The 22,700-nt window shown below is 38.0% G+C and overlaps 3 protein-coding genes across 12 annotated transcripts in view; all 3 read right to left on the bottom strand.

Annotated features, from left to right (window-relative positions):
* epg5 (ectopic P-granules 5 autophagy tethering factor) overlaps positions 1-5,806 on the bottom strand; it is a 28,980-nt gene extending 23,174 nt beyond the window's left edge. The window contains exons 1-11 of the mRNA XM_089130191.1: positions 5,654-5,806; positions 4,839-4,948; positions 3,867-4,730; positions 3,406-3,653; positions 2,648-2,774; positions 2,215-2,322; positions 2,003-2,076; positions 1,686-1,797; positions 1,238-1,352; positions 725-875; positions 36-197 (exon numbers count right to left, since the gene is read on the bottom strand). Coding sequence (XP_088986317.1) covers positions 36-197; positions 725-875; positions 1,238-1,352; positions 1,686-1,797; positions 2,003-2,076; positions 2,215-2,322; positions 2,648-2,774; positions 3,406-3,653; positions 3,867-4,730; positions 4,839-4,892 — 2,015 coding nt within the window. The 5' untranslated portion in view covers positions 4,893-4,948; positions 5,654-5,806. The remainder of the gene's footprint in view (positions 1-35; positions 198-724; positions 876-1,237; positions 1,353-1,685; positions 1,798-2,002; positions 2,077-2,214; positions 2,323-2,647; positions 2,775-3,405; positions 3,654-3,866; positions 4,731-4,838; positions 4,949-5,653) is intronic.
* A 373-nt stretch (positions 5,807-6,179) lies between these two features.
* riok2 (RIO kinase 2 (yeast)) lies at positions 6,180-12,147 on the bottom strand. Its single transcript, XM_039685854.2, has 10 exons — positions 11,970-12,147; positions 10,883-11,021; positions 10,502-10,618; positions 10,188-10,363; positions 9,039-9,127; positions 8,666-8,857; positions 8,493-8,585; positions 7,989-8,414; positions 7,324-7,414; positions 6,180-6,413 (listed from the first exon to the last, which is right to left on the bottom strand). The coding sequence occupies exons 1-10, from the start codon at positions 12,033-12,035 to the stop codon at positions 6,252-6,254; spliced, it is 1,551 nt and encodes a 516-aa protein (XP_039541788.1). The 5' UTR covers positions 12,036-12,147; the 3' UTR covers positions 6,180-6,251.
* A 660-nt stretch (positions 12,148-12,807) lies between these two features.
* The window catches only part of atxn2 (ataxin 2), a 38,513-nt gene continuing 28,620 nt past the window's right edge, over positions 12,808-22,700 (bottom strand). For 3 of the 10 annotated variants that reach the window (XM_089130181.1, XM_089130184.1, XM_089130190.1), the window contains 10 exons: positions 22,315-22,661; positions 22,017-22,083; positions 21,730-21,870; positions 20,065-20,082; positions 17,506-17,578; positions 17,045-17,238; positions 15,915-16,041; positions 14,629-14,990; positions 14,371-14,542; positions 12,808-13,065 (listed from right to left, as the gene is read on the bottom strand). In XM_089130181.1, the coding sequence (XP_088986307.1) occupies positions 13,037-13,065; positions 14,371-14,542; positions 14,629-14,990; positions 15,915-16,041; positions 17,045-17,238; positions 17,506-17,578; positions 20,065-20,082; positions 21,730-21,870; positions 22,017-22,083; positions 22,315-22,661 (1,530 nt within the window). In that variant the 3' untranslated portion in view covers positions 12,808-13,036. The remainder of the gene's footprint in view (positions 13,066-14,370; positions 14,543-14,628; positions 14,991-15,914; positions 16,042-17,044; positions 17,239-17,505; positions 17,579-20,064; positions 20,083-21,729; positions 21,871-22,016; positions 22,084-22,314; positions 22,662-22,700) is intronic. The other 7 variants (XM_089130189.1, XM_089130185.1, XM_089130182.1 and 4 more) reach the window with 6 other exon arrangements.

Below are 22,700 nucleotides of genomic sequence, written 5' to 3'. Positions count from 1 at the left end.
AATAGACTACATAGAATAATAGCATTATTCTATACCTTTTGGCCTTGAGTACATGAAGCACTGCTCTCAGGAAGAGATGGTCAAACTCAACCTGCAGCTTCTCCATTGAAAACGACTGTTCCTGCATTGTGGTTCTACTCACACCAGTCAGGCTGATGTACTGTGCCCAGTGGTCACTAACATAACAGAGTGTCATCCTAGAATGGGGAAAAGAACATGGATAAAGTCAGTACTTATTAAAAGATAAAATGCCAACTATATAAAAATGAAAAATACCTGAACACCTGACTGAAAACCTATTCCAAATCCCATACCCTACCTTTAATTATATTAATAATAAATATAGCTGCAAGCAGCAATTATTGGGGCAAAGCACATAATTAACAATGAGACATGCAACCAAGTCTGGGAGCTTCAGAAAAAAATGCAAAAATAATTAAGAGGTTTTCAGATTATTTTAGTCAAAATGGCTGGAAAAAACCACACAAATACAATCACATGTAATATCAATTTCTTATCACTTTTGACCAATAGGTGGTGCTGTTACCAAATTGATGTTGTGTGGTCAGTGTGAGCAGACAAATGACACATACAAATTTTGTGTAGGAGGCTGGAAGAAAGGCATGGATTTGGAAAATATGGATTAAAAAAGGATTATTTAAGTATGAAAGCATTACTATAGTATGAAATGAAAAACTGAATTGAATTAATAAAGCTTACGTACCGAATCATGAAACCAATCCTCTTCACAAATTGGCGATAACGTGCTCTGTTGTAGGTCTGCAAGCCAATAGCAAGAAGTTCGACCAGCGAAGAGGCAAATGCAAATATCTTCATCATCTTTTGACTGGTGGTGGCTTGAGGCTGATAGTCCTCTATTGGCAAGAGCGACATTTAACAGGCCAACTTATTAAATCGGTATGGAAAATGTCAATTCTAATATACAAATAACAGTCTAAAGATTTATAAGTCTTAAGGGAAATACATGCCACAAGCTTTTTCTTCATTTCATATCCCCATTCTCTTTTAATTGACATTTGTCCATTCAATGGAAAGTCATACACATGAAATCACATGAGGGTAAGAAAATGATGACAGAATTTGCATCTCTGTGAACTATCCTTTTCAAAGCAAGTGAATCCTATACAATCTACTGACCAATTAATGAGGAGAAACAGACATACACTTAATATTGCAAGGCTGTCTCAGCTCATTTATGAGATATGACAAGTCTCACCTTTCGAGCAGATCCCCAGTAAGCGTTTGAAGAGCTCATCAAAGGGAAACTGAAAGAACAGAGAAACCAGATCATCCTCAGACAGCAGCATCCAGCTTGTTTCTGGGTCTTCATCCTGAGAGAGTTCACAAGGGTGTTACAGTACACATCACCTGGTAATAAGGTTTTGTTGGTACTTTGATAAGAGACACAAAATAATGGCACTTTCAGCCTGTGCTAACAGAACTCAAAAGTCTGATCAGACTGCAATATAATATATAATTGATTTCTGATGTCAATATTTGCAGTGAGGTCAAAAGGTCTGAAAACATTAGCAAAAAAAATAAAAAAAAAATCTGTTTATCATGTTTCATAATTTAATAGAAATCAGCCTAACTGTATGAGTTCAGACATTCTCTTATAAATCACTGAGAAAATTTTAATTTTTGGTTTCATGATGGTTCCTCACCTCCTCTCCACCCTCATCTACTAGAGTCCAGTTACCAGACTGAGGTCCTGTAATACTGTTGTTGCCCTTCACATCACTGGGCTTCATGTGTCCGAGGAAGTCTGCACGGTGTCTGCATGTCACACAAATCTCCATTTTCAATGAAATTAATAATGCAAAGTGCTTTGTGCTTTTAGTTATAACCGGTTTAAAAAAAAAAGCAGCTTTTCAAGCTGTCACTGTAACAATGGCGATAATACAGAAAATAATACAGATGATATGTAAAAAAAAAAATGCAATGGATCATCAGCTCAATTTCCAGTAAAGCTAATCGTTACCTCGCAGGAGACATGAGGATAGCCAGAGCCTGCATGAAATGATACATTCCAGATGGGTTATCCAATACTTTGATCTATTGAAGGAAAGTGGATGCAATGACTATTATAAGACAAGTAGTTATTTGAGATTTTTTATATACATATTTTTAGATTTCCCTGTTAAGATTGTTTACTGCTGATCTAAGTCTCACATCAAGGCTCTGCTTCAGTACCTGTAGGAACGGCACAGCCCATTTCCCCACACCTGCCGGGCAGCAGAGCAGGTGGTTTAGGATGAAGAGATGATCTCCTCTTGAACCAACATGATGCAGCACAGAGACCTGGATGGAAAAAAAAAAGCTTTTATGTTTCTTCATTAGTGGTAAAAACCAGATCTTATAACCGAGATCCTTTTAGCTCTGGAGTAACGTATAGGTATGAGACTATGAGTATGATCAGAAAAGCTTGAAATTGATCAATTAAAGGACATCAGAATAATTGGTATTTATAGATACTAATATTTTATATGAATCGAATATTACAAAATAATTTGTAGCTGTTTTTTCAGAATGTTCCTCATGAATATAGTAAGACTTTCTTATATTATAATCTCATGTTATCTTGAGATTTTTATCAGTTCATTAGCTGGTGTTTGAGGGTCTTTACCAGCCTCTGAAGCCAGAGATGGATGTCAGCCTGAAACTGAGAATCATCTAGGACCCGTCGGGTGAAAATAAACAGCACACTGATGCTCTCCTTCAGCGATTGCAAAGAGGACGGCTGAGACTTTGGACTCACTAAGAAGGTCAATACAAAAATCAATAAACAGCATGGCATTCAAAATAACATTGCCCTAAAAAAGGCAAAGTGCAGTAACTACACATTTGGTCAAAAATGAGTTAAGGCTTTATGACATGTCTTGTGTTCTGTCTTGTGAAAAAAATTCTGGGTTAAATTATGTCCAGTTTCGGAGATGCATTACCACATTATCTACCCATAACATGTTTGACTGGCATAAATGGCATAAAAACTTTAAAGGCCTTTGTTTGTGTAGTTACTGCACTTAGCCTTTGTAGGGCAGAACAAAAATAACAACTTTCAGCTGTAAAACCTACGCTTTTTCAATGCTAATTAGGACCAGACTATATATAATATAGAAGACAGTTGTCAGTTCTGGTCATCCAATCTTTGGATAAAAGTGTCTGCTAAAACACACAAACAGTGAACAAGCAAAATCCAACAAGGATTGCATTAAATATGCCTCAATAAACAAAACATGTTTTTACAGATTTGCCATATTGATGTTTTGTCAACACCAGTGTAACTGTGAAAATATTTATATTAGTCATGGTACTCCTTATCATAGAGTGTAAGTTAACCAATTATTTGTGTCTAATTTACAGTCTAGACTTATCAGCGTAAACTTGCCTGTGCTTGTATCTTGCACAGCCACACTTTTGGTGGTGGGGTTACTGCTGAGCAAACGGTAGAGATAAGACTCCACTTGCAGACGGGACAGGATGGAGGTGTATGAGTGCAGGGCCACTGTCTGATGGAGAATTTCTGCTTTTGCAGAAAACAGAAGCTTCAGCTCGGCTAATGCTGCCTCGTTCAGAGTCACCTGCTGGTAGCAGTGGTAGCCAAACACCTTGGTCTGGTCCGCACATACGGCCTGTAGAGCAAACAGGTGTTTGTGATCAATAAAATAGAAGACCAATGCAGTGTATTGTTAAGGTAAGGCATGGCTGTGACTTTAAACAGCTGGGTTGACAGTTTTGATAAGGTGACACTATAAAACGTAATTAGACTGGAGATCATGCTACCAGATAGATAGATAGATAGATAGATGGATAGATGAATGGATGGATGGATGGATGTGACTCACCTGTAAAGAAAGCCTTTCATCCTTGAAGCTCCACATGCGATTCTGCACATTTTTGCAGTCTGAGTTAGCAGCCTGCAGTTCAGTCTGGGCCTGCGTCAGCTGTTTACGGCACCTCCAGTAGCTCAGCAGCAGCTCGTACAGCTCATGTCCCTCTTGGTGGGCCAGGCTCTGGAACTCGGCTTCATGGAGCTCCACGTTTTCCAACCAGGAACCGGGTTCCCATGTCCGTAGCTGCTCGCTACTGAAGGGCTTAACGGACTGACAGGTCCTGGGAAGCTCTGGATAAAGCCTTTCCCTGGGCTTCTCCACTTCAGCGACCGTCACAGGGACCAAGCTAGGCGGGGAGGATTCCTGGTTAGCCAGAGGCAGAACAGCTGGAGCTACCTGTCCCTCAGAAGCCACTGGCATAAAGGACGTATCTAACAGTCCATAGGCGATAGAGTACGAGTCCTCCGAGAGCTGAGGCTCAGGGCAGATAGCTGGGATAGACGGATATATAGAAGGGACACTAAGTGGCTCAGGTTTAGCATCAAGAGGTTTGGGATCGATTTGGCTGTACCGAGTGGGTGTCAAAACTTGGTCCACCCAAGGTGCCGTGTCTTGTGATGATGAGTCATGCTCTTTGTCTTCATGGCAGGACAGTTTATTCACCATTTCAGTCGTATCAGACAAGAGAACTTGGTCCTTTTCAGCTTTGTCATTATGGTCTAGTGAGGTCTGTGTGGCGGGTGGGTTCAGATCAGAGGCAGGAGGCACATGAGAAAGGCTGAGAGGGACATCAGTGAACAGTGCTGGCCCTGGCTCAAGTTCTCTAGAAGGTCCAGAGGACTGTCTAACACTCTCTAACTGTCTCTCCTTTTTGACCTGTAAATGAAGAATAACTATTTTTAGGATTATGAAATAAGCTTAAACAAGATTTTAAAAATCAACTAATGAACATTAGTAAGAGAAATATTATAGGTGGATTTTCACCTGTGGCTTGCCACTGGATTTGGACTTGGATTTTTTGGGTCTTACTGCCTCCATTTCCACACCAGTCTCCACATGATCGTTATAAAATTACTCCATTCCTCTACAGGACCCTACAGCACACAAGTCATTCAGCTTTAAAGAAGATATTACATTTAAAGGGACAATTCACACAAAACGTTTAACTTTACAACATTATCTCCTCACCCTCATGTTGTTACAAACCTGCATGAATTAGTTTTTGGCTGTGGGGCACAAAATTAGATGCTTTGCAGAATGGCGGTCTCTGCTACCTTTCACTTTTGTTGACATGAAGAGAAATTACAATGAAAGTGCAAGGTGACTGAGACTCCTTTCACTGAGAGATCTCTCGTTTCTCTGAAGTCACATATGTTGTAACAACATGAGGATAATCAAAATTGCATTTCGATGGAGCAACGATAACCTACAATTAAAATACAACAGAAAACGTAACCAAAATTGTAACGTAACAGCGGAAATTCTGGTGGTAAGAGTTTCCACTTTCCATATAAACATCAACAAGACAACTGACAGAGACAGAACATTGGTGAACCCATGCAGTAGTTCACATTCAGCTGATTCACAATTTCTATAATTAGCAGTGAATAAATGAGTTGTTACTTCTACGAACGAGGCTACCATTTCTACTAAAAAGTAAACATAGACAGATACATCACAGGATTCCAGGGAGGAGCGGATCAACCAACAAACATAACCCCCGCAAACATTGGTGATTCGTTCTACAAAACACAACAAAATAACCTCGTGCAAAAGGAAGACTTTTATACTTCACCTACGTGATATTACTCTTATAAACAGCAGCTGTCAGTCAGTCATAAAGATTTTGCGGCGCTGTTACTTCTTGGATTGTTTTGTTCCTGGATGTAACTGTTATCGCAATACAGGGATCACGTGCCCCTCCACACTCAAACGGCGAGCCGAAAGGGACAAAACACGAAGAACTTATGAGCCTAGTTACGAAAATGGATTTGTTTATTTTTAGTGCAGCTGTAGTTTTGCCGTTTCTACTATTTTGTTGCAGTATCAGTAGTTGCTACAAAACACACACAATAAAAACGACAGATTCTGAAAGCTTCTTGACCAGTTTTAAGGCGATGACATTATTTTGTTTACAATACCATGCTATAGGTTTGCAAATGATAATGAGATGTATTTATATTTGACTACCGGTAGTTTAATTAGTCATGTACATATTTTAAAAATCCCTCAATACATGCAATACATGTAATCAATCTCCTTTATTTGAAATAAAACCAGGTGTAACCTTTATGCATAACATAAATAAGGCCAAATCACCACAAATCAGCTTCTAGATGTAGATGTTTTATTAATTCATTTCATATACAAGTGACACTGAGTTCATTTCTCCTATCCTCAGCCCCAGAATTGATCAGCATCCAAACTGCTCTTGATGTTGTTCTGATTCTCTCTCCTCTCCTTGGTCACCAGGTTGGCCTCACCCTTCTGCAGACGTTTTCTCTGAGCAGCCTTCTGCTGTTTGGTGAGCTGTCTCTTCACTTTCTGCCTGATGACCTCCTGTATAGGGGCGCATCCAACTCATTACTTACAACAACATAAAACATAAATCTAACTTGCACCATGAAAGCAAAGTAAAAAAAAAAAAAAATCTGGAGTGTTTTTTTGTGTGAGTGTGTGTTTTACACCAGTTCCAAATAGCCCACCTTGTTGGCAGAGGCTATTCACACTAATTCTGCCCACCATTGTCAAGATGAGTCAGGTCAAAATGACCAAAGAAACCCATCTGAAACAAGCAGTGATGTGGAGAGTAAAGCTGGTTGGCGATAGCTTTTGAAGCAACCAACCAGAGTTCGAATCCACCTGTTTCCAAACTTATTCTTGTTTTTCTTATTCTTGAGGTGTTACTTTAAATAAAAATTAAGAAATTATCTTCAAGGTATTTAGCTATTTAATAGTGAGAATTAAGTGCTAAACTAGTATTTCTAAATTAAACAGGATGTGGTGTCCTCACAATGGTCAGGTGGTCTTGAACATTGACTGTTACCACTTTCAAAACAATGGCTTCCTCCCTGTACCTTTGAGGACAACTTTACTTATCAGCAGGTTCAACATGGTTAGGGGTAAATGTAGGGAAGGGATTAAAGGATAGGAAGTAATGTCCCAAAAAGGCAGCATTCATTTTAATACATGCAAACACATACACTGAATTTATTATTGCTACAATACTGTTTTATAATATACTTACAATATAATAAAGGTGCAAATAGTATCTGCCACTATTTGCACTCAGTATACATAGCACCCAAAAACTGTTGACGTTTAAAAGACTCTGGCTTCCTTCCCTAAGGAACTTTGCATTTATTAATGCAAACCTAAAACGTTTTGACTGCATCTTGCTTTTGTGAATGAGGAAGCACATTTTTAACCATATAATGAAGGTTATGAAGGTTCAAAAGGTTATACTTACTGGTGGAATTGTTGAACAACTGCCAACACTTCCAATGCTCATTTCACTGGTTGTTCTCCTCCTGTGCTCGTTCTCAAGGCTCAATTGGTCTCTAAGGGGTCACATGATTTCATTTAAGTATTTTATGTAATATTAAGGGTTTTACAAGCAGGAATACTTTAGTTCACACATAAATTCAAATTCTTCAAGTTCACAGCAATCACAGGGTGTCAAGCATCAAAAAAGCACAAAAGTCATTTAAGGTCATAATTCACAGATATTCTTCGTTTCCACTGCAGCTCTCCAACCAAATGTCACGTTGTGACCGGCTTGAAGAATGCTTGCATTAGGAAACCTTAATTTTTCACAGGTAGCAGATATTTCAGTTGACATTAAATTAAAAACAAATTTAATTTAAACGTACTCACATTTAAACATTGATCAACGCACATCCATAAAGCACATGAAAAATTGTAAACTGAAGCTCAACTATACTTGTTCCAAGTAAATTACAGAATGTTCAATTTTGGGCAAAATAACCCCTTTAGGATATAAGCCACAATATTAACGGTGGCTATACAGTTGTGTGAAAATGGTTGTGTGTGTGCAATACAGTTACGATATAATAAATATTTAAAAAAAAGTTACAATATATTTTATCATAACATAAATGACTTCTTCCTTACCTGAAAGGCCTGAATTCTTTGTTGGATGCAGAGAGGTCAACCAAATCAGGACACTCATCTTCCACCTCATCCCTTCCCAAGTCTTTGGAAATGTCATAAACAGTCTCTTTCTGAATGTCCTCTGCGGGGATCTCCTCTTGACATCGAGCTCCCTCGAGTTCCTCTGTGTCGTTCTCTTCTGCTGGAGTCTCCTTGCTAATTTTTAGCCCTTCCAGCTCAAGCATGGCTTGTTTATACTCCTCCATGCTGATAAAGTCCTCTGAGGCTGCTTGATGTGTGTCATCATCTGACTCTGAGATGTCCTCCTCTTCATCTCCACTGAGTCCCTCACTCTCTGGACCTTCAGGGTGAAGCAAACTGTCATCCTGCTGCAGCTCCTTGGTGTAACCGCTAGCTGAGATCTCCACATCGAGCGAACATGCTTTTCTGTGGAGAGAAACGTGTAACTTAGCTCAGACTATAGAGTCTAGACAATGCAATAAAGCAAGCTTTCAGTAAAATGACCTGATATCTTTGAATGTTGGATAGAGTTCACTTTCGTAGTTGAATCTCCTGATGAAGAAATCTCGAATACATTTGACGTCTCGATCGAAGTACCTTTTGGAAAACAATTGAAAAATTAGTGCGAGTGCTTATTATTAAATAATTATTTGTTTGTTATCAGGTTAAATAGCCACCATTCAGCATTTAAATGGGAGGTGGAGACCATCTGAGGGAAGTCAATCATTGTGACGCGGTCATTGTCATCGAGCATGAGGTTAAATTCATTGAAGTCTCCGTGGATAAGGCCATGATTGGCAAGTTTGATTATTAGCTCCATGATTTCACTGTACAGTGTAGCGGAGTCTTGAATCTGTCGAATCTGACACCTGTGTAAAGAATAGTCAAAAACGAAATAATACAAGAAATCAAGTGTGGTACAAGATGATTAATACAAAATACCACTGCACAGTTATCAATGACCATGACACACAAGTAAATATTTAATTAAGAAAAAAAAGTAGTGTGTGAGGAGTGAGTTCATCTAAAGCAAAGTGCAAGAAAACTCACAGCGGGTAACCATTAATGAACTCCATAACCACAGCATGTCTGTTGTAGTCTACTGGCTTTGGAACGGGAAACCCTCGGTCATATAATGCCTGTTGAAAAACAAGAAATTTTTAGTATTTTAACTTTTGCTGCAAAAAAGAACATTTTGATGTTTTGGATACGTAAGTGAGAAAACTCCTTCAATTAAAAAATGGCATAACCTTCTGAAAGAGCTCATCCCAATGGAATTTTTAACATGTATATTACATTACTCTATAGACGTATTCAATGGGATATGGACAGCTTATTTGGACCATGTTTCTCTCACATTGGACGACTGCTTGCATTTTTCTTGAAAGCTGTCATGTTGGCTCAAAATGAGAAGCCTATTCCTGTGAATGTTTATGTATCTTCCCCTGTAACCTATGTTTTTAATATTATTTTATTGAGAATTGATTTGAGAATTGTGGAATTAAGGTCTGCCTGAATGGTTTTCCTTTTTTTTAGTTTGCTTTTTTCTGTTGAAACAAAACAAAACAAAATTTCAATAAAAATATTAAAAAATATATATTTATTAATTCAAATTATTTCACAAAAGAAGATTTGAATCTAGCACAGTGTAGGAGATTGGTTGGCATTGAGCAAATATTAGACCTCAGAATGCTGTGATTGACCAATTAGGGTCAAGTATTGTAGAGAGTGCACATACTTAACAAAAAATTGAAAAAGAAAATTGCAAAAAGTTAAATTAAATTACATTTTTAATGTTAGTTATGGGACACTATGGGAAACTTCAGATAAAAGCATATCCTACATCAGTGGTTCTCGACCAATTTTGTTAAATTAATCTTATTTTGCTTAAAAACACACAAAATCAACAAACTAAAAAAAAAAAAAACTATAAAAACAAACTGAAATAAACAAGTAGCGCATTGAGTTGTATTTGTGAATTTATTGGTATTATAGAAGTACCAGAGGTTGATATCAGCTTCAAATATTGTCTTGGACAAAGTAGAACCAATGTGCTACAAGAATAAATGTAATGGATTTTGACACAAATGCAAGCAAATACAAATGAGGCTATTTTAATATTGAAAACAAATAAAGTAACACAAAGTCTGCCCAAAAAAAGAGTACAGACAATATCCTCTTGGAATATTTGGATATTACCTTCATGTATGCATACTCTTTCATGGCAGAGAGCCGGGACAGGTACAGCCATGACATATTGTGTCTGTGCTTGTGGTAATCTCTCTTATTCTTCAAGTTTCTGAAGGATGTCCTACCCAGTCTGTGAAGTTTCAAAGCAAACTGCTCCCCCTCCGCATTTGCAACAATGTAAATGTCTGAAATATAAAACAAGTATCATAAGTCTCCTTTATGATAAGTGAAACTATTCAAGGTCTGAGGGAGAATGGACGAAAAAAAAAATGTCAGACTTCTAAATGACTAAAAATAAATTCTAATTAAAAAAATATCCTGACCTGACTCTTTGCCAACTCCCATCTGGTTTCCAACAGACAAAATAACATCCCTGGATGAAAGTGTCTTCAATGCCAGGTAATCATAGCCACCGTAATTCAGGCGATACCCCTGCACAGCTACGGAGAGGAAACTCGGTCAAAAAAACTTCATTACTGAATGAAACTGAACGATGATATCAAGCCTAACATTTTTTTCCTAATGTTTGTTGTCCTTTTCTTGTTTTATAAACACAGAACAAGTACACAAACATACGCCCTTTCACATACACATACAAAGAAGAAATGCATTAAAATAAATAAACAAATTAAGATAAATGTATAAAAATAATATAATAAGTAAATACAATTTTTTTTTTACAGTGTTAAGCCTAACACATTTACCTTTGCTGCGCTCATAGGCCAGCAGTTTGTGTTTCACCAGCTCCCGCAAAACCTTGTTGCATCCTCCATGTTTAAGACTGGCAATGGACGCAATTAGACTCACTGGGACGATTTCGTGATTCTTCATGCCCATTTCCACCTGTGCACCCCCAAGAAAGAAAAAAAAATGGCATAACGCAAAAAAATGTGATCACTAAATCAAAATCAGATCTTTTAGTCTGTTCTTCCATCTGATCAAACAAACCCCTAATGAATCAAATGTCGAGAAGCAAATATCTTTCTCTTCCCCAGTAAGCAAAATAAGATGTAAAATTGGTTATAATTTGCATATTTGCATTCTCTGGAATAATTGGCAAAAGCAATTCAACCATTTACACTAATTTTCATAAACAGAATGTGACCTACAGTAGTTGGACAATGAAACACCTGGTTTTAGTCCACGATAATGTATTAGTATGGTGTAGTGCCTCCTATTGCGGCGAATGCAGCATCAGTTAATCTTGGAATTAAAGGATTTAGTTCACTTTTGAAAAAAACTTTTGAGAGGGGGTAAAATCAGAAAGATTTTACCCTTACTGCATAAATATTGTCACTGTGAACCTCCAGAAAATCTGTTTCGGTGGAAAGAGAGTCTGGAGTTTGGCAGCTGTGTTTGGCTTTTCTGTGTTTCGGGTTAGTACCTGCCTGGACATCCCTTTCTCTTGCTTCGGCAGTTACTCCTGTTGGATGTGGTTCGTCTTACAGTATGTGGTGCATGCCGACTTTACCCTGAATACCATGCCTCTCAATACACCTCAAATACTTTTTGTCCTGGTCACATATATGAGCCAGCGAGACCAATATGTCCTCTTTAAGCACAGTAAAGATTGGCCACCAGGCAGCGGATATAAATGCGTGAAATATCCAAAACTATAGTGGTCAGTGTTTCAGTTACATTGTTCAACCTTGTAACGTAACATTATATGCCATGATAGAACTATTATTATGCAATATGCATTTAACTAAAGGGAGAATCTTAATTTTGATTGATAGAGACGTCTTTAGCTCAAAAATGGTTGTTACATATGTAAACAGATTTTATACATACCGCTGTGAGAACTCTAAAATCATCTCTGGACAGATACCTCAGGATAACGACGTTCAACTTGCCCATGATGGCAAACCCGTTTCCACCTAATTTTATAAAAGTTTCTATATTTTGCAAATGCGTTTTTAGTTCAACCTCAACCAGACATTCCACATGTTTAAACCGGAAGAGCACAGTATTTTGACGTGCCCATCCTTGAGTCTGACGGGTCAAGTGTTTCCCCTGGCGGCCTGGAGTTGAATTGCATGTGCCGCTTTGCAACCCCATCTGCTCTGTACTACTACCATATAATTCACAAAATGAGCAAATCAACAATATTTAAAGCTCAAGCAGGATCTTGAACATTGTCAAGTGAAATAACAAACGACACAAAATAAAACAGTCGAGACGTGTTAAAGTTTTTAAAACTTTTTTTAATGTTTTTTTTTTTTAAATTCATTTATATTATCTACAAAGTAAAAGTTATTTTAACTTAACAGTTTTATAACGGTCAAGTCAAATGGGGTTTTGTCATCAGATTAAATTAATAAATAATTTATCTGCATTTTTTTTTTTTGCCGAACATCATCATTAATGGAAGTTTATTGTGTTTAGTTTGGTTACAACCATTCCGTTTTGTTGGTGTTTTACCCCAAGGTCTTGAGCACAGCTATATAGCAGCAGCATTTAACAGTAATGTTAATACTGTCATTATAAGGAAGAATTATCTTTAACTTAGAAGGTGCAGACGAAATGTTCCAGTTATTTATGCAGTTTTCTCACTCTTCTGGGCTTTTTTTGCTATTGTTAGGACCCACTGCAAGAGTTTTAGTGTCACTGAAACGTGAAAAATGATTCCTCGTTAAAACTCTTGTATTTCGTTTCTTAAAAAAAAAAAAAAAAAGCCAGTTCACCACATCTTTGCTGTTAATGTAGTAGAGCAGCATGATAAAGGTTCTCGTGGCCATTTAGGGGGGTGTTTAGAGAAGGGTAAGGATTGGTTGGCCAGTATGTGGTGGGCGGGGCCAGATAGCTTTGCAAGGACCAGGAGCAACTCAACTCGACTGCTGTTCTCTGATCTTCATCCTTTACATCTGCTGCTGATGGTGAGCTTGCACTGAAACACACAATGATTTATTTTACGCACTTGATAGCAAAATTAACAGAGAAACTTAAATACACATGTACAACAGTTAACATCACAAGTCAAACAGTATGTTAATAACATTAAAGGCAAAACAGAAATTTCAGATCACTATATATTCAAATGCACACATTACAACATTATAAAAGACAACAAAATGTTGGATTGAAGATTATATGGAATGTGGAATGTTTTTCACATTCCATTCAGGTGGGGCCTGCCTGAAAATACAAACTTATTGGCAATAGGTGGTGGTTGAAATTGAAAAAATACTAGGACTATGGACTTTGGACTATTCATTCATTACATTACACCTCCGGAAAATACCAAATACTGTTTTAGACAAGGAAAAATACTGGCATAGAAGTAGGAAAGCTATAGATAGTAGCCAGTAGGAAAACCATAATTAACTCAAATATACTGTATAGAAACACTCACATTTAATGAATTAAAAAAATTTAGCAAGTATTGGGGAAAATGAATTATGTATATACATTTAAAAGTGTTATATTGTATATCAAGATGTTGAAAACGTACTGTGACCTGACATTGTAACACCCATGATGAACCTTAGATCTTTGTTTTCAATAAAAAAGGGGAAAAAAAGTATTTTATTATTTTGTTAATTCAAAAAAGTAATAATAATACTATTAATAATTAGATAATACAAACATATTAATGCAAAATGTATTATTTTTAGATAAGACATAATTATAAAAAAAAATAATAATAATATTAATGAGATTATTATATAAATAATGTTTCATATACATCAACCCTCTACAAGGCAATTAAATCACTTGCAAATGTGAATAAATCTTCACTCTGTGCAACTAAACGTCTATCAATAGCCATTGGCAAATAAATTCTTAGTTTTTACTCGCCAGCGTGTGTGTGTGTTAGAAGCTACGTATAAGTTTAGCATAGATATATTTTTACTCGCTGAACAACGACTACGCACTTGAGAGTTTCGCTCTCCGTCAAGCAATCTGTAGATTCTGTCCTATTTCAACGCAGCTAAATGGATGTGGAGGCCAGGGTACCTGTATTTGACGTAACTTTAGTGAAACGCTTTGCCGAGAGAGTGTGTTTCTTATCAGTCGGGTAGTATATCAGTCTGGTGAGTAGATAAAAAAAATGTACTAGCCAATGGCGATTCTATTGCCTAGGTGTGAGTAGAGGGTTGTATAGATAATAGATATATATAGATATACATATATATATATATATTTTTTTTTTATTCTCCATGTGTTCAGTTTAGCTGAGAAAGGCTCTTACCAGGGGTGAGAGTGTAGGAGTAGTGTGTGGCTGATGACACAGGGATGGGGTTGAGAGTGCCCTGGGGCAGCGCAGGTTGGGGGCCAGTAGGAGCCTGTGTGGCCATCAACATCATAGTGGGATGTGAAGGAGTGCCATGATGTTGAGGCACCATCCCTGACTGCATGTGTGCCTTTAGAGACAGTGAATTAAAATACTCATTAATATGAGTATTTTTTGTATTTTTATAATCCTGGTGTGTGACTCACTAGCACTCACCTGCTGCACATGAGCCATATGGTTATGGTTGTAGCCATGCTGCACCTGCTGGGGGTGGATGTAGACGGTCTGCTGAGCAGAGGGGAAGCTGGCTTGAGGGGACTGAGGGTTGGGGCCGGGGGTCATGGAGGGCGGGGTTTGTGCCAGGGCAGAGTACATCTGCTGCTGCGGTGGGTTGCCCAGGTGCATGGCCTGGGCCGCAGCCTGGTGCTGAGGATGTTGAACGGGGCTGGGGGCCGGATGGCTGCCTCCGTGCTGGTTACCCTGCTGGGGTTGTCCTGTCGGGGTGGCAGAGGGCTGAGGGTGCTGAGGATGAGGGTGCAGAGTGGAGTTTGGGTGGGGAAACTGCTGAGGAATCGCTGCTGAACACACACAATTACAGCAGTTATAATGTTTGATAAAGTAAATCCAGTAAACGCTATTGTTAACAAAAAAAAGATTATGATGAATTAATTACAACAGCAAAAAACATCACAGAAGGAAGAGCAGTCTATCACTAAAACATATTTACATTTAAATAAAATAGCATCTAATTTTCTTTTATTGCTTGAAGGATTAGTTTACCCAAAAATGAAATTTCTGACATTAATTACTCATCCTCATGTCGTTCCAAACCAGTAAGAATTTATTTCATCTTTGGAAAACAAATGAAGATCTTTTGGATGAAATCTGAGGGCTTTCTGTCCCTTTATTGACTTTGGCACCTCAAAAAAAGTTCATAAAGAGATCATAAAACTAACCCATATGAATGCCATGTTCACTGCCCCAACAGACAAATACTGATTGAACATATTCAGTCAGGTGAAAACGAACTCAGACCAATGCCAACAGAAGCCGACTGGGGTAACACTGATCCGATAAAATCCAACAAACGAGTTTGTTAGCGTTTGTCTATGCGGTGTGAATTGGCCTATATAAAGCAATCGAGTCTCTTCAGACGTTTTGGACTAAACCTCTCAATTCATATGGATTAGTTTTACGATCTCTTTGACTCTTAAAATTAATAGTTGATAGTTGCGTAGCTGTCAATGGAGGGACAAAAATCTCTCAGATTTCATTGAAAAGATCTTCAGTTGGGTTCTGAAAACGAATGAAAGTCTTACGGGTTAGGAACGACAGGAGAGTAAGTAAATGATGACAGAATTTTCATTTTGGGGTGAACTAACCCTTCAAGTCATTAATGTGTGGCTCATTACAAAGGCCAACATTGTAGCTTCAAGCAGTATGACAGTAAAGGGGCAAAGTAGGCTGTTAAGGCTTAGTCTTTGTGCTGAGGGAGTTCTTACCATACATAGTATGCGTCTGCTCACCATACTGATTGGTGGAGGAAGAGACCAGGCTAGGCTGAGCGTGGCCAGGAGGGGTGATCATCCTCGCACTGCCCTGAATCATAGGACTGAACACATGCTGGGCCTGAAACACATGAACCCAGCATCATATTAAAACTTTCATTCTTTTCTACACTTTCACTTTTCCTGTTTAAAATGGATACTCCACTTTTTTTGGAAATCGGCTCATTTTACAACTCCCCCAGAGCTAAACAGTTGAGATTTACCATTTACGAATCCATTCAGCCGATTTTCTGATATTTAGAAGAACCAGTAACCAGACAGTTTCTGGTCTCATTGACTTCCATAGTATATATTTTTTCCTAGTATGGAAGTCAATGAGACCAGAAACTGTCTGGTTACAGATATTCTTCAAAATATCATAAAATCGGCTAATGGATTTGAAAACGGTGAAACTCAACTGTTTAACTCTGAGGGAGTTGTAAAATGAGCCTATTTTTTTAAAAAAAAGTGGAGTATCCCTTTAAGACCAGAACTGTTGAACAGTAAATGGTCTGCAAGATGGTACCTTTAAGAATTTTCTTCAAGGAAAAAAAAAACCCTTGTATGTGTTTTTCTTGAATAACGGGGAAAAGAATCTGTCCAAATGTTATCCAGTCAATTCAATGACATCACTCAATCTTAAAACAGATTTTAAAGGCATTCAGAGATTCCAAACAAAACACAACAATGTTTTAAACAGTAAAAAAGTACAGTCTATATAGTACGGGAGCACTACATCTGTCATGTTGGCTTTGTCATGTGACCTAAAGCATCAGTTAAATCACTGCCATTCACAACTCCTCTTACGTAGCCATATGGAATCGTAAAGTGTACGTTGGATGCAAACTTCAGAATCTCAATGGAGGTATTCAGCCATTCAGGAACTTTTCACTTAGTTTTATCTTAGAAATTATAACATATTAATTTCATGTACTGAAGACTAATAAATAGGCTGGTATGGAAGAAAGCATATTCAGACAAAGGGTCATCTTTTTTAAAAATAATAATTTATTGGTTGTGTTCATCTTTTATAACTCTGCTTTAGTAATTCCTCATTAGAAATTACATCTCTAAAGTCATGTTACCTGGGACTGGTAGTGGGGCATCTGTTGTACCAGAGGTTGACTAGCAAACTGCTGGGGGCTACAAGTGAAGTATTGGGTGGAGTAGGCTTGGTTCTGTGCCACGATGGGAGGCCCGGCAGCTGTAGCTGGATGCATCATTGTAGATGTGCCAGGTGGGTGATGCTGGTCTGGCCTTTGCTGTGGCATGTTCGTTACTGCAAGCAGATACAGCAAAAGAAGAGAGACTGAAAAGGGGATTTTGCCTTAAATCATAGAACATCATGAAAAATAAACTATTTTACACATCGTATTTCCTAAATGTATAGACCGGCAAACAATATACAAAATCAATACACAAAACTATATAGTGTAATTCCCTCACAATGAAAAGGCTCATGACTAGACTGAGGATGCAAAACAGCTTAACTAAAATTTGAAAGCAGCTTTAAAAAGCATGCACACTGAGAGAGAAGCATTCTCACCTTTACCTGGTCTGTAGGGCTTGTTCTGGTTCATTGCCATATGAGGAACCTGAACATGGTACATGGCTGGAGGCTAAAAGATGAGGAGCAGAACTTGAGATGCAGAATTATATACATTTTCTTACTTAGTGTGAACTTAGTTTTTATTTAGTTCGCAGTCTTGAAAAACACTTGCTTAATGCATCTTAAGACGATCATGTTTCATATTCTGTTCATCACTTCTGTAATTTACTTTTAACAAAATTACTTCTTGTCTCAAAGTGCTGACAGGAAAAAGCTATTTGTACACATTAGATCAACGTTGAACCCCTCATTCTCTGTTTCTCAAAGACCCAGAAGATTGTTGTCCTCTACTGCTGATGGGTTGTTGAAAACAATGAGAAATAGACACATCAACGGTTTTGAAAAAAGACTGACATAAATCCACACAACGTTCTGACTTTTTCCTGTTCTGGTCAAGGGTTCATGCAAACAAAGCTTCAATGCTCTAACAGAACCAAACAAAATTAAAATAAGAAAAAAAAAATGTAAAAACAATATTTGATTACAAATTTGATGGAAAAAAACCCCCTGCTCATTCAGAGTACTGAAATATCTTAGTTGATAAGGTAGGCAAAAAATTAAATGAGTTTAAAAATAAATTGACAACAGTATGGAATTTTAATAAGTAAAAGATACTCCACGGCTAGCAGTGATTTTAACGCTTAACGTTGCACCAAAGAACCACCCGACGCGAGTGCATTCAAATCGTTCAATGCACAGCTAGCCGTGGATTATCCCGCTTATACCATGGTCATTTCCCAGCATTGACAACTTAAAGCCGTTATTGATGTTTGCAGTGCAATATTTGAAAATAAAAGTATTTGAAATATTTGAAATCAAAGAGAGAGAGATGCGCGTGTTAATTACCTGTCTGTTCAGCGTCTCTCTCTATTAAAGTAACACCAGGAAGCTTTTCAACCTTCATAATATATTTCCAAGTCTCTTGTGATGGTATCGACTTATAATAGGTTGAATGACACGTCTGTAATAGCCTGACGGGGTCTGTAGCGTTTTTAATCGTACTTTTAAACTTTGGGTTTCGGGTAGTAACCCGGCGACCAAAGAGAACTACAAAATTCGACTGTTTGATGGCATATACATCACTTCCACCACCACCACACTTCCTTAAAATCGGACGCGCGAGCCAAATGTTATAGTCATGGCCGAAGCAGCACAGAAAAACAAGACAGCAAAGGTTTTATCGGACGAAAGCAAAAAGAGAAAAAGAGAAAGTTATCGCGTTAGAGGCAGAACGAGGATTAACATTGAGCCAGCGTTTTCTGGTGTGAGCTGAAGGAGGAGGAGGGGGGCGAACCGATGCGTACTTGGCTATCGTGCTTTTGGAGTAGTAAGTACGTTATATTGCTTGCATACTATCTCTTTGTTTTTGTTTTTTTTTGTCTGCCTTACTATGTTATGGAAGCTATCTTATCCTCCGTTTATCTTCAAAATAAAGTTAACTGGTGTTTTAACTTCTAAAAGGCATGTAAAAGTTTGGTAGGGGCTACATTCTTGCAAAGAAAAATATAAGATGTACAAAATCATATTTTAGGATACCTAACATGACTGATATTCGTTTATTTTTCTTGCCTCAAGCTAAAACGCAAATCGATTTGTAAAATTTGCAGATTCATTTATGGTAGCTTGATATAATAATATATGGTTATCTACCACTCAAACATTGCATTGAAGTATCATAGATTCAGTAAAACGGTAACCAATACACTAGGCTACTATAACGACGCTGGCTTGTAAACGGGAGCATCGCGATCATTTGTTATTTGAAAAAAAAAAAAAAAACCCATGAAATTATATTCATATGACATGCTGAAATATATGCCACTGTACCTGGGATGAAGACATTTCACACGTGACACAAGCAGAACACTTGCATGTGACGTCCTCCAACAGTGTTCAGGGCTATCATGGTTGTCAACAAATGCGAGTGCATGTAGGATGACAGAGTTTACGACAGCAGTAGAGGAGAATACTGTTTCCCAACTGTAGGGGGACCCCGAGAGCAAAAACTACTTGGTGTTACTTTAACAACGAAGCTGTGAGTTTAATTACTTCAAAACCAACAATGTAACTCCTCAGTGCTGAGAAATATAATGTAGCGATTCAGTAGCAAATCCATTTTATAATTTACAATAAAAGTCACAGGGCCGTGTTGACAAGTTTCTGTCCTCCTGAATATTTTTGTGTGTGACGTTTGCTTGTTTGGTTGTACCAACAACAATGTAAACAACGTGAATGATGTATGCGTCTATGTGCTTCAATGAAAAAAGTGCATATAGAACAGTGAAACAACTGACTTGGAACTACCAGTGCAAAATATGGTTTCATTGCACACCTTCCAGCCAATGAGAATAGAGAATTCAGACAGACCATGGTATAATAATAACTGATCAGCAGTAAGTAACAAACAAACCAACATCTGCTGGCCAGTTATGCAGGCAAAAGTCTCATACACGTTTTCAGTAGAAAAAGGAAAAAAAAGGTTAGAATTGCACAAACCTTCCAGATAATGCTTTTCTAATGGAGAGAGAGGAAAGAGGGAAAAGAAACAAAAAGAACCAGTCTTTAGTGTGATTATCACTTGCTTTTTTCAGTATAATAAGATTAGTTTTCTAGAACATGTGAGTAACTAAAGAATCAACGTATTTTTAAGAGAGGCTACAAAGGAAAATGAATGACTGAACTATTGCTTTTGAGTTTAGAATTTACAAAAATGCATCTTTCCACTCTACACCACAATATATCCAAAAAAGTAAAGCTTCTTTTTTTGGTCAGTAGAAAAAAAAAGGAAATTAGTAAATATATTATCAAACATCAGTGTGGTGCAATTTTTGGGGCTGATGATGATGAACCATGAGCTCCTCCCACAGGTTTACAGCATGCTACCAGTAAAACCATCTGTACTTTATCATGTTTGGAACTTAAGGTCTGTTCACACCAAGTCCACATTTTTTCACAATATTGTAAAATAAACCAGTCCACACCTATGAACCATTTACACAGAATTCCAAAACTTTCATGCCATTTATTTAAAGGGATACTTCACCTCTGGAAAGATGAATGTGTATTTAAAATGGGTCATTTATGTAGATGAAATGTGAAATTATTTTTGAATTTGGAGCTTTCTAGACTGAGAAAAGACAGAAAATTTATTTTTGGCTGATGTGGATGAAAGACACCAACTCCCAGAATGCACTGGCTTTGCTGCCCTAGGAGGCCACACCTATCGATAACATATACATTTATTCATTTAGCTGACGCTTTTTATCCAAAGCGACTTACAATTGCTATATACGTCAGAGGTCGCACGCATCTGGAGTAACTAGGGGTTAAGTGTCTTGCTCAGGGACACATTGGTGTCTCACAGTGGATTCGAACCCGGGTCTCTTACACTAAAGGCATGTGTCTTATCCACTGCACCATCACCACCCCTAACAGAGCACTAACAGAGGTAACAGAGCCCAGTAGATAAACAACAAGTCTAGGCTACTAGTAAGTCTCTGTGATGAGTCTGCCCGGGATATCGAGATTGTCCGGGAAAAAGAGGATGGTAACCCCTACTACTCCGCTTTCTCCACAGAACAAGAGCCTGCTAGCTTAGCTTCCAAAAAAAAAATAAAAAATGGCTGACACTATTGTGTACATCCTGTGAGTGAGATCCCACCCTCTATGGGCATTGATGAAAACATACGAAACAGTCCCTACTACTAACCGTAGTCTTTAGCCTCTTGCCAAAAAATCCTCTGATGATGCAAAATGCCAATTTTGAGGGATGAGGGTGGAAAGCACGGTAATTTGAAAATACTACAGGTTTTCTACTAATACAAAGCTTAATGCTAAATCCTGAAGTATCCTATCCCTTTAAACTGAACTTAGAATGAACAGGCCATTACTGGCCCTTGTCACTGAATTAAAACTGCAATCATGTCAGTCATCAATTGAACATTCATCTGATGGGTTATACATGCAGGAACTTTGCAAATGCAACTGACAAATGAAAGTAAAAGAGGGATGGCTAAAGTATGAACTTCACATCAATGATCTTGGCACATGAATGAAAATAAATTAAAATATAATTTTTGATGTTTTAGTACAACCATAGGCTTCCATGCACAGAACGAATTAGATTAAACTGACAAGAGGGTTTAATATAATGGTGCTCACCTGAACGCCAGGGCTCACAGGGGTCAGAGGGTACATCTGGAACATGGTCTGGCCATAGACGGCAGGGGGCTGCTGTACTACGATGGAAGGGCTGGGCTGACCCTGAGGCCGGGTCAGAGTGGGGGTTGTAGCTGGTTTAGGCTTAGGAAACAGTTAAAAAGAAATGCATGAACATGTACATTTCTATGTTCATATTAGATCGTCAAAATGACCCGACTTTAAGGTACAATATGTTGTGTGTTGATTTCAGTTCTTTTAATGACAAAATAAACAACTGATTTACTTACAGGGGAGCAAAAAACCCTAGGATTGAACTCCTTGGCATTGGGATTGAGAGTAGATTTTCTAACACTCCTAAAAAGTGCATAAACAATAAATCAACATGGTTTTATTTACTACACCACAAGAACATTTCTCAGAGGAATAAGCAATGCAATATATTATTAGCATGCATCATGTTGCTGAGAAAGACTCTTAAGCCTCTTTATACTTTTGATCAAAATAATTTATCATTTTGACAATCAATTCTGTCACTGATTCACACTACCAATGCTACAGCCTTTTCATTTTCTTCTGTTGACTCACTCTGCTACAGGGTCATTCTTCTCCTCCTTCTCATCCTTATCTTTTGCAGAAGTGTTGGTTAGAGACGAGGTGGTCTGGACACCCTGAGATGTCACATCAGGCCCTCTTTTCTGCTCTAGTACAGCAGAGGAAGGAGAGAGTAAAGGGGTACCAGATTTACTTCCTGCTAGGGCGACGCTCACAGAAGTAGAGGTTTCTTCATTAACGCCGGACTCCATGGAGACTTTGGGTCCTGTTGAATCTACTGTGCTCTTCTCAGCTACTTGATCGTTTGGCTTTACTCCAAGGTCCCTTGGAGTCTTGTTCATGGGATCAAAAACTGCATCTGAATTTGAGCTAGACTGCAACTATAAAGGGATGAAGGGATTCAATTAGCTGAGGTATAG

The sequence above is a fragment of the Pimephales promelas genome, chromosome 4 (assembly GCF_988280905.1).
Source record: "Pimephales promelas chromosome 4, fPimPro1.hap1.1, whole genome shotgun sequence".
NCBI classification, from domain to species: domain Eukaryota; kingdom Metazoa; phylum Chordata; class Actinopteri; order Cypriniformes; family Leuciscidae; genus Pimephales; species Pimephales promelas.
Note: the sequence above shows the minus strand (reverse complement) of the source record. Positions and strands in the feature narration are given on the sequence as shown.

Excerpts from the sequence above, each read along its gene's own strand:
- riok2 (XM_039685854.2), bottom strand. The coding sequence starts at position 12,035 with ATGGGCAAGTTGAACGTCGTTATCCTGAGGTATCTGTCCAGAGATGAT. Across the intron at positions 9,128-10,187 it reads AAGAGTATGCATACATGAAG|GCATTATATGACCGAGGGTT; the intron begins GTAATATCCAAA and ends GTTTTTCAACAG. Across the intron at positions 8,586-8,665 it reads TCCCATTTAAATGCTGAATG|GTACTTCGATCGAGACGTCA; the intron begins GTGGCTATTTAA and ends GTTTTCCAAAAG.